The 11,975-nt window shown below is 47.8% G+C and overlaps 1 protein-coding gene across 1 annotated transcript; it reads left to right on the forward strand.

The window, feature by feature from the left end:
- The first annotated feature begins 6,804 nt into the window (after nucleotides 1-6,804).
- On the forward strand, nucleotides 6,805-8,502 carry LOC141105554 (C3a anaphylatoxin chemotactic receptor-like). Its single transcript, XM_073595447.1, has one exon. The coding sequence runs from the start codon at nucleotides 6,805-6,807 to the stop codon at nucleotides 7,771-7,773; it is 969 nt and encodes a 322-aa protein (XP_073451548.1). The 3' UTR covers nucleotides 7,774-8,502.
- The last annotated feature ends 3,473 nt before the right edge of the window (nucleotides 8,503-11,975 follow it).

Here is an 11,975-nt window from a genome sequence, read left to right on the forward strand (position 1 = left end):
GGCAAGCCCCCTCAAATACTCTGGGTCAGCCCAGCTGGGGGCAGTGGAGTTCAGGTGGAAGATGGAGATGGAGTGTTAGGCTGTCGGTGGCCCTTGAGGGTAGTCCCCTAATCTGGGGGGGTGACCTAGGACCTAGACTTGGGTGCGGAAGGGACCCTGTTCACGACACACAGGGGTGTCCTGACCGGAGGCACGGGAGCAGGAGAAGGACAGCAAGAAAACACTCCTGGGCAAATCTCCAGGGAGGAAGACTGCCAGGTGGGCTGGTGAGTATTACAGTCGTTAGAGGCCTGAGAGGCAGCCTTAGAGGACTGGGTGCAAGCAGTCTGGGATGGATGCAGAATCAGTCTGGGAGGACTGTGGAACTTTAGCCAGGTGGGCTGGCAGTGCCTGAAGAGGTGGTGCTGGGATCAGTAGCCACAGGACAGCTGGACCCTAGGACTAGGGCTACACAAACAAGGGGCCCGTGGTCACTGCCTGTCAAGGGCCTTTGATACTAAGCATGGTCCTAATGTTCGAGTCAAATGTAAGTACATCATAAATACAGTTCATAAATAGAGTTCAACGTAAATACATACTACACTAACTGCACTACATACTTTGAACAGTATTGTATATATATATACTACACTGACTGCACTATATACTCTGAACTGTATTATATATACTACAATGGCTGACTGCACACTACACTAACTACCTGCCTAAACTTCATCCATTCACTATATACGGCCGCCGTGTAAGCAGCAGCCTTATATAGTGTGGGGCGTGGACTTAGCTCCTGAGCCAATCATGGCTGTCACAGAACATCGCGCTGTGATTGGCCAAATCATGCAGGTTAGGTGCATGCTTTAGCCAATCAGCAGCCGTCAATGCACCGCGATCTCGCAGTGCACTATGGGATGCCCGTCGGTGCACGAGCGTCCCGCGAGCCCCCCCATATGTTCATTTGTTCGTAGAACAATCGAACATACTGTATTATACATATATAATACAGTTCAGGGTATATAGTGCAGTCAGTGTAGTATATATGATATAGTTCAGAGTATATAGTGCAGTCAGTGTAGTATATATAATACAGTTCAGAGTATATAGTGCAGTCTGTGTAGTATATATAATACAGTTCAGAGTATATAGTGCAGTCTGTGTAGTATATATAATACAGTTCAGAGTATATAGTGCTATCAGTGTAGTATATATAATACAGTTCAGAGTATATAGTGCTATCAGTGTAGTATATATAATACAGTTCAGAGTATATAGTGCCGTCAGTGTAGTATATATAATACAGTGGAGAGTATATAGTGCAGTCAGTGTAGTATATATAATACAGTGGAGAGTATATATTGCTGTCAGTGTAGTATATATAATACAGTGGAGAGTATATAGTGCCATCAGTGTAGTATATATAATACAGTGCAGGGTATATAGGGCAATGCAGAGTATATAATACAGTGCAGTGTATATAGTGCAGTGCTGAGTATATAATAATGGTTAAGGGGAACCCTATGACAGAATTAAGAAAAAAAACAGCGTGGGGTCCCCCCCAAATTCCATACCAGACCTTTATTCGAGCATGCAGCCTGGAAGTCAGGGCTAGCACCCCCCCCTTCCTGAACCATACCAGGCCACATTCCCTCAACGTGGGGGGGGTGCATTAGGGCAGGGGGCTCTGTGCCCCACCCCACCCCAAAGCACCTTGTCCCCATGTTGATGGGGATAAGGGGCCTCTTCCCAACAACCCTGGGCTGTGGTTGTCAGGGTCTGCGGGCAGGGGGCTTATCAGAATCTGGAAGCCCCCTTTAACAAGGGGGTCCCCAGATCCTGCTCCCCTACCCATTCACCAAAAAAAGTGTCAAAAAGTAAAAACCACAATAGACAGTTTTTGACAATTCCTTTATTAAAAAAGAAAAGATGGATGGGTTTTGGGGGGGACCCCACGCCAATTTTTTTTTACATTTCGGTGTGGAGTTCCTTCTTAATATCCATACCAGACTCGAAGTGCCTGGTATGGACTGGGGTTGGGGGACCCTACACCATTTTTTCATTGATTTTTCATCTATATTGCTGGGAGCCGGCAATACATTACAGCCGCAAGCAAGTTTGAATTACAGTTTTTCCTTTAGAAGTGTCATTTTTGCTGCGGCATGTTCTACACATCGCACAGATGCGCCACTTTACAGGCAGATTACGGGGACCCCACAGGCACGATATTTAAAGGAATATTTCATTTTTATGATTTCACTTTAAGCATTATTAAAATCACTGCTCCTGAAAAACGATTGTTTTAAAAACTTTTTTTTTTTTTCATTGATACATGTCCCCTGGGGCAGGACCCGGGTCCCCAAACACTTTATAGGACAATAACTTGCATACAAGCCTTTAAAATGAGCACTTTTGATTTTTCATGTTCGTGTCCCATAGACTTTAATGGGGTTCGCATGTTCGCCAGAACTTTTTGCCTGTTTGAGGTGTTCTGTTGCGAACAGAACAGGGGGATGGTCAGCCCGTCCCTATTCGCTACCTACTCGACAGTGCCAACTGGTCCTGGAAGTTGCAGTTCTGCAAACAAGATTTGTGCAGGAGGCAGAAGAGGAGTGTATATATGAGGACTGTATATATAGTTGAATGTCCCTGAAGAGTTGTTGCTTTGATCACGCGGGCATCCCATAATATCCCTATCTAGGTTTATTGCCCTCAATAAAACAAAAAAAAACAAAAACAAAGCACTGGACTGTTCTCCTGACGTAAGTGTGCTCTGAAGACGTGGTGTGCCTGGCTATGCAGGGTAGGGGATCCTTTTACGCTTGCGGCTCCTTAGGGGGTGCGCTACAGATATAATACCATCCCATAACGTTGTATGGTCTTTTTTTTTTTTTGCATTATTCACCTTTGATATCCTTGGTAGGGGGATTGCAGGGATAACTTTTGCTGTAAGCTTTAGCACGAGGTATTCTACCTTTCAAAAAACTTGGGTATTGTGAAGTGTTCTGTTTCAATTTTGTTGTGGAAAATGTAATAAACATAAAATAGACTTAATAAACATTATTGAAAAAAAAAAAGAGACATTTTATAGAGCTGCGCCACAAATTCCTTACGGGAAAGCTTGTTGGGGTCAGACCTGGTTGGATTTACTCTGAGTGATTTGCATACAGTAGAGTAGAGTAGCGGTATCGGATAAGTTGGCCAAGTCTATTGGCTCTGTGAGTAGGGCCATAGGCCATTGGCCGTTGTTGTTTTGTGAGATGGGTGAAGAATACTTAACAAGCAAAAGGAACACATGGGCAGGTAAACAGATAGAGAATAGTAAAAAGAGAAGAAGATGGAAAGGGGTGGGAAGGGGTAGTGAGATGTGGAAGAAGGGGAAATGAGGGGGGTGGAGGAAGGTTGGTGGGTGGGTTGAGATCAGGCCTGTACTGGCCATAGGGACTACAGGGAGATTCCCGGTGGGCTGATGGCTCAGTGGGCCAGTCAGGTGCAGTCCTGGAGCCGCTCCTCTCTGACAGTGAGTGATAGCAATTTCACTCCTGTCAGGAGGAGAAGCTTCCTTCCATTAAGCGTTATGCTCCCTCCAGCCTGCAGGGGGAGATAGACCAACGGCAGACTTTCCTTCCTCTCTCCCCTATCCCTTTTTATCACATAACTGGAGAGAGGAACGAGAAGCTGCCTTCAAAACGGTGAGTACATGTGGGAGGGGGAGGAGAGGGAGGACACTGATGTGAAGGGCTGCTGATGGGGGCTCTCTGATGGGGACTGTGATGTGAAGTGGGCTGCTGGTGGGGACTGTGATGTGAAGTGGGCTGCTGGTGGGAACTCTGATGTAAAGTGGGCTCCTGGTGGGGACTCTGATGTAAAGTTGGCTCCTGGTGGGGACTCTGATGTGAAGTGAGCTGCTGGTGGGGACTCTGATGTGAAGTTGGCTCCTGGTGGGGACTCTGATGTAAAGTTGGCTCCTGGTGGGGACTCTGATGTGAAGTGAGCTGCTGTTGGGGACTCTGATGTGAAGTGAGCTGCTGGTGGGGACTCTGATGTGAAGTGGGCTGCTGGTGGGGACTCTGATGTAAAGTGGGCTGCTGGTGGGGACTGTGATGTGAAGTGAGCTGCTGGTGGGGACTCTGATGTGAAGTGAGCTGCTGGTGGGGACTGTGATGTGAAGTGGGCTGCTGGTGGGGACACTCTGATGTAAGGGGGATGCTGTTGGGGACACTCTGATGTAAGGGGGACACTGTTGGGGACACTCTGATGTAAGGGGGATGCTGTTGGGGACACTCTGATGTAAGGGGGATGCTGTTGAGGACACTCTGATGTAAGGGGGACGCTGTTGAGGACACTCTGATGTAAGGGGGACGCTGTTGAGGACACTCTGATGTAAGGGGGACGCTGTTGGGGACACTGTGATGTAAGGGGGATGCTGTTGGGGACACTCTGATGTAAGGGGGATGCTGTTGGGGACACTCTGATGTAAGGGGGATGCTGTTGGGGACACTCTGATGTAAGGGGGACGCTGTTGAGGACACTCTGATGTAAGGGGGACGCTTTTGGGGACACTCTGATGTAAGGGGGACGCTGTTGGGGACACTCTGATGTAAGGGGGATGCTGTTGGGGACACTCTGATGTAAGGGGGACTCTGTTGGGGACACTCTGATGTAAGGGGGATGCTGTTGGGGACACTCTGATGTAAGGGGGACTCTGTTGGGGACACTCTGATGTAAGGGGGATGCTGATGGGGACACTCTGATGTAAGGGGGACGCTGTTGGGGACACTCTGATGTAAGGGGCGCGCTGTTGGGGACACTCTGATGTAAGGGGCGCGCTGTTGGGGACACTCTGATGTAAGGGGGGCGCTGTTGGGGACACTCTGTAAGGGGGGTACTGTTGGGGACACTCAAAATTAAAGTGGGCCAGTCATGAGGAAGTCCAGGGCCAAATTTTTGTCCCAGTCCAGCCCTGGTTGAGATGATAATGATGGCACCTACAGGGGGGATATAAAAGTCACCTGTGTAATAAACAATAAAATAACCCCACAAGGCGGTCTTTTTAGGCCTCCAGCAATATGTGGTGTTCCGCAGTAGGTGTGTTGGGGTGCCATTCGGAATTGCATGAACATTGTCCCTTGAATAAGAACGTGTGCATTCACGGTAAACACATGTAAAGCACACATCAAACTGATCATAAATGGAAGACATTTTTCCAGAAAGTGCTATAAATTTGACCTCCAGCCTTCCCTTCAGTCTTGCACTGAAGGACTAAGGACTGAAATAGCTCCCTGCTGAGAACTGTGCTAGGCCTCTGTGGAGTGGGGATCATACCGGTTGTGTTTTAACCTGTTGCTGCCAGCAATACTGCACCTGTTACTGCCAGCAATACTGAACCTGTTACTGCCAGCGATACTGAACCTGTTACTGCAAGCGATACTGCAACATGTTACTGCCAGCGATACTGCACCTGTTACTGCCAGCGATACTGCACCTGTTACTGCCAGCGATACTGCAACCTGTTACTGCAAGCGATACTGCACCTGTTACTGCAAGCGATACTGCACCTGTTACTGCAAGCGATACCGCACCTGTTACTGCCAGTGATACTGCACCTGTTACTGCCAGCGATACTGCAACCTGTTACTGCCAGCGATACTGCACCTGTTACTGCCAGCGATACTGCACCTGTTACTGCAAGCGATACCGCACCTGTTACTGCCAGTGATACTGCACCTGTTACTGCCAGCGATACTGCACCTGTTACTGCCAGCGATACTGCACCTGTTACTGCAAGCGATACTGCACCTGTTACTACCAGTGATACTGCACCTGTTACTGCCAGCGATACTGCACCTGTTACTGCCAGCGATACTGCACCTGTTACTGCAAGCGATACTGCACCTGTTACTACCAGCGATACTGCACCTGTTACTGCAAGCGATACTGCACCTGTTACTGCCAGTGATACTGCACCTGTTACTGCAAGCGATACTGCACCTGTTACTGCAAGCGATACTGCACCTGTTACTGCAAGCGATACTGCACCTGTTACTGCCAGCGATACTGCACCTGTTACTGCAAGCAATACCGCACCTGTTACTGCCAGCAATACTGCACCTGTTACTGCCAGCGATACTGCACCTGTTACTGCAAGCGTTCTTGTACATGTGACTACCAGTGTTCTGCACTTGTTACCATAAGTAAAAACGCTAGTGTTAGCATCTGTGTTCCGCAAAAAAACTTTTCATCCTTTAATTTGCATTTTTCTAAATACATGAACTGTTAAACCTTCATGGACGCTGTGTATGCTGCTTCCTTGACTTTGGTAACTTATTCCTGGCCCCGCCCACAAGCTGTTTACAACCCCATGTGACTGTTTCACGTGGGGTTGTACTGAACTCAGTTTGGCCTGAACTCACGTGAGACTGTCACATGACAGCAGGCCGCCATCTCAAACTAGCTGTGGTCATGGAATTCCCCACCCCCGCACCCGCATGTAACAAAGAGGCAGCCATGGTGATGACACCATTGACCTAGCATGGCCATATTTGGACAATGCCATTGAACAATATATAGCCATGTGGCCATAATGGGTCAATAATGTCACCAGCATCCCCGTCCCTTTTGTTACGTGTGGGCTGCAGAGTGAAGGAATTCCACGGCTGCAGCTGATTGGGCCTCCTGTCTTGTCTCCCATGGGTTTGGACCAAACTTTAGCTCATCATTAGTCATAGAACTTCATCAAGACCAGTAATAACCTTATACTTTATGTTACATTTGATAACATCTGATTGTATAGTAACCACATGGATGCAATAACTTTTGATGTTTTTACAGGAGAACAAGATGTCCAACGTCAGTGATACGGAATCAAACAGCTTTTACACCCATGGACATTTGTTCAATGTCCTGCTGTTCTCTTTCACGACCCTCGTAGGTGTCCCCGGCAATACTCTGGTGCTTTGGGTTACCGGAGTGAAGATGAAGTGGACCATGACTACCATATGGTTTTGGAACCTTGCTGTGGCTGATCTTATCTGCTGTCTATGTCTCCCATTCATTATAGTGCAGTTCTTCTACACAAACTGGTTGTACGGTCCCGCGCTCTGCAAGATAGTACCCTTCATCGCTCCTTTAAACATGTTAGCCAGTGTCTTCACCTTGGTGGCTATCAGTGTTGACCGTTGCATCCTGGTTGTCCTACCCATTTGGGCCCGAAATCACAGAGGAGTACGAAAGGCGTGGATGACATGCTTGGCTATTTGGATGTTGTCCTTCATAATCTGTATACCTAAGCTCCTGTACCAAACTTTCTCTGCTTCTTATGACACAGCTCAATGCAATTTTGAAGAACACAGGAGAGAACTCGTCACTTACAGCTATATGGTTTTTGGTTTTCTGCTTCCATTCTTGATCATTTCTACTTGTTACATTTCTGTGGCTTTTATATTGCACAATAGAAGATTTACAGAAGTTGGTAATAAAATCATCAAGGTGTCTTTAGGGATCATAGTCGCATTTTTCATCACCTGGGCCCCCTACCACATCATGGGTGTAGTCCTGATATACAATAAAAGTGATGTAGTGAACATCCTAAATATGTTCTCGCAGGCTTTGGCCATATTCAATAGTTGCATCAACCCAATTCTCTACGTCTTCATGGGGAAAGATATGAAGGATAAGGTGAGACATTCTATTGCGGGACTTATGCAAAATACATTTAGTGAAAGCTTGTCAAGCAGCACATCAACTCACATGGCAAACCTGGTGACTGATGATGTGCCTCTACAGTAAGGATCTCGGTGTAAAATGCCAACTTATGCCAAAGGTGGTTTGCCAAGACAATTAAAGAAAGTCCTCTGCTTGAATGTTTAGAAGGACATGTAAACTTCTTTGTTGTATTAGGGATTGTGAGCAACTGACTGCAGGAAATCCATGCATGCTAGGGTAGCCATATGTTGGCAGATGTCTTGTACATGTCACGTACCATTAGGGCTGTTTGACCAACTCAGACAATGGGTGTTAGCAGCACATGCACTGCATTTAGGCTACTCAACCTGTCTGCTATATCTCATTGACATACCCCATGCCTATGAAAACCTTGGACTTCAGCAGGGCTGTCTTGAATATTGATTGGACCCTGGGCAAACATTTTCTCCCCCCCCTGCAATTTCACTCCACCCAACATCCCAAACAAAACAAACAAACACACATAGACTTGTCTGAAAAAAAAAATCATCAATACACAGGACCCCCTTCCCCATACTCCTCCATCATTATACAAGACCCCTTCCACATACTGCCCCAATCATTACAAACGATCCCTTCCCCCATACTATCCCCATCATTGCACAGGACCCCTCCGCCATACTACCCTCAATATTACACAGAACCCCCCCCCCCCCTTACAAACCCCATCATTACACAGAACCCCTCCCCAATTATTACACTGTAACCCCTCCCCCATTCTATCCCCATCATTACATAGGACCCCTCCGCCATACTACCCTCAATATTACACAGGACCCCCCCTTACAAACCCCATCATTACACAGAACCCCTCCACAATTATTACACTCTAACCCCTCCCCCATTCTATCCCCATCATTACACAGGATCCCCTCCCCCTACTACCCCATCATTACACAGAACCCCCCCAATTATTACACTGTAACCCCTCCCCTATACTATCCCCATCATTACACAGGACCCCTCCCCTATACTATCCCCATCATTACACAGAACCCCTCCCCTATACTATCCCCATCATTACACAGAACCCCCCTCCCCCAATTATTACACTGTAACCCCTCCCCCATACTATCCCCATCATTACACAGGACCCCTCCCCTATACTATCCCCATCATTACACAGGACCCCTCCCCTATACTATCCCCATCATTACACAGAACCCCCCTCCCCCAATTATTACACTGTAACCCCTCCCCCATACTATCCCCATTATTACACAGGACCCCTCCCCCCAATTATTACACTGTAACCCCTCCCCCATACTATCTCCATCATTACACAGGACCCCCTCCCCTATACTATCCCCATCATTACACAGGACCCCTCCCCCCAATTATTACACTGTAACCCCTCCCCCATACTATCCCCATCATTACACAGGACCCCCTCCCCTATACTATCCCCATCATTACACAACCCCTCTTCTATACCATCCTCATCATTACACAGGATCTCCTCCCCTATACTATCCCCATCATTACACAGGACCCCTCCGCCATACTACCCTCATTATTACACAGGATTCCCTCCCACTTACTACCCCATCATTACACAGAACCCCCCCCCCCCCCCAATTATTACACTCTAACCCCTCCCCCATACTATCCCCATCATTACATAGGACCCCTCCGCCATACTACCCTCATTATTACACAGGATTCGCTCCCCCTTGCTACCCCATCATTACACAGAACCCCACCCCCCCAATTATTACACTCTAACCCCTCTCCCATACTATCCCCATCATTACACAGGACCCCTCCGCCATACTACCCTCATTATTACACAGGATCCCCTCCCCCTACTACCCCATCATTACACAGAACCCCCTCAATTATTACACTGTAACCCCCCCCCCATACTACCCCCATAATTATGCAGGACCCCTTCCCCTATACTATCCCCATCATTACACAGGACTCCCACCCTTATGCTATCCTCATCATTACACAGGACTCCCTCCCCCATACCACCCCCATCATTACACAGGACCCTCTCCCCCATACCACCCCCATCATTACACAAGACCCCTTCCTTCTCCCCCATCGATCTTAAACCCTCCAGCGAATAAGTTCTTCAGCAGGCCAGATGGTCTGCAGGTTCTCAGACATGGTGAGGGACATGGGGCTGGTGTGACTGTGCCCGGGACTGACAGGTGCTCTCCCTGTAGAATGTTTACCTTACCAAGCTGGTCAGTCACTGCATAGATTGCAGACATAACATCCAACCAATCGCCAGCGCCCCCCAACATTCAATTCCGTCCCCATCTCCTGATAGCCAAATCCACTTATCAACTATTTGTGGGCAGAGCGGGCTCAATAGGCAGCTCAGCTGCCTTGGGCCCCCACAGCAATGACCGGGACCGGGAGCAGCTGCCCCTTTTGTCCCTCGGTAAAGACGGCCCTGGTCTTCAGGGATAACTTTCTCTAGTGTTTGGCCTTTCCCTCACCCTACCAAGATAGAAAAGCCTCGCCTCCATTGCTCAAGGAGCTAGAAAATAGACCAAATTCCTCTACTGATGCACTTACCCAAATTCTTGAAATTTGCTTCAGCCAATTCAGTCAACTACCGTCCAATGAGAAGTGATTGCAGGTGTGCGAGCACTTTCCAAATTTGGAAAAAAAGTTTCTGAAAATATACAAGGAATGAAATAGTTTGAAAGTATATGTAAAGCCAAAATTTTTTACCTTAGTTTTGAATAGAATTTGGAAAGGTTATGGCCTGCCCTCATGTCAGGGGAGGATCTGTGGCCTTTGGGTCTCTTTCCTCTCTCCAACCAGGGGGCCCCTCATTGGGATATGAAGCCCAAATGTTTTACCTTAGTTTTGGATAGAATATGGAAAGGTGAAAACCTGTGTCAGATTTTATTTGCTGCATCTGGAAAGATTTGCTCTCACTATTGGTGAACATTATCTCCAGTATAGTAAGTGACTGGAAATCCAAATTTAGGATCAAAGAAACGGGAGGTGAGGGGAAATCTTATACTGGGGAAATCTGATAGCTGTCTGAGAGTGGATTTCCTTTCACGTTGGAGAGATCTCCTCTTACTTCCTGTCGTTTCTCTGAGACAAATTATCGGGGCCTGTTCTGATGTCGGGGGGGGGAGGATCTGTGGCCTTTGGGCTTTTTCCTCTTCCCAAAGTGACTTTGGCCTAGGTAGACCATAGTGTGCCTTGCCTCTGTCAGGAGCCTTTTGCCCCTGAAAGTTCAGGGTTTGAGGCCCATCCTTTTTTTGAAAGATGGTCTGTCCTGATGTAGGAAGGAGGATCTGTGGCCTCTGGTTCTTTCTCTTCTCTCCAACCCTGGAGGTCTCTGTTCAGGACAGCCCTCCAAGTACTTTGAGGACCAGCTTTCAGAAAATCTCTGAAGAGCAGGGTGTAAGTTATACAGAGAAGGCTTGCCACTCCAGGTAAGATAAGGAAGCCTGATGGAACCCATGGGTGCCCGCCTCAGCTCGCCTGTGCAATCAATATGTACAAAGAAGAATAGGCTGCACACCATGATTGTAATGCAAAATCCTTTATTGGGACATCCCAGAGTGACACCACAAGAGCAGAGTGCCTGTTATTGGGACATCCCAGAGTGACACCACAAGAGCAGAGTGCCTGTTATTGGGACATCCCAGAGTGACACCACAAGAGCAGAGTGCCCATTAGTGGTCTTGTGGTATCACTCTGGGATGTCCCAATAAACGATTTTAGATTTCAATTGTGGTGTGCAGGCTATTCTCCTTTTTACAGGCTGTGAGTTATCGGTGCCTGCCCTAATGTTGAGGGGAGGATCTACGGTCTTTTTCCTCTCCCCAACATGACTTTGGCCTAGGTAGACCATAGAGTGCCTTGCCCCTGCCAGGAGCCTTGTGCCCCAGGAGGTTTAGGGGTTGAGGCTCTTCCTCTTCAGAGTATTGTGTGTCCTAATGTAGGAGGGAGGATATGTGACCTTTGGGTCTTTCTCTTCTCTCTGGTCTCTGTTCTAAACAGCCCTCCATGTACTTGGAGGACCAGCTTTCAGTAGGTCTCTGTAGAGCAGGGTGTAAGCTATCGGGGCCTGTCATAATGTTGAGGGGAGGATCTATGACCTTTGGGTCTTTTTCCCCTCCTCAACATGACTTTGGCCTACGTAGACCATAGAGTGCTTTGACCCTGTCAGGAGCCTTGCGCCCCAGGAGGTTCAGGGTTTGAGGCTTTTCCTCTTCAGAGTATGGCCTGTCCTGATTTTGGGGAGAGAATCTGTGGCCTTTGGT

This window comes from Aquarana catesbeiana, linkage group LG08 (genome assembly GCF_042186555.1).
Source record: "Aquarana catesbeiana isolate 2022-GZ linkage group LG08, ASM4218655v1, whole genome shotgun sequence".
Taxonomy (NCBI): domain Eukaryota; kingdom Metazoa; phylum Chordata; class Amphibia; order Anura; family Ranidae; genus Aquarana; species Aquarana catesbeiana.

Bases quoted from the DNA above. Each gene is read 5' to 3' on its own strand.
- LOC141105554 (XM_073595447.1), top strand. From the start codon at position 6,805: ATGTTTTTACAGGAGAACAAGATGTCCAACGTCAGTGATACGGAATCA.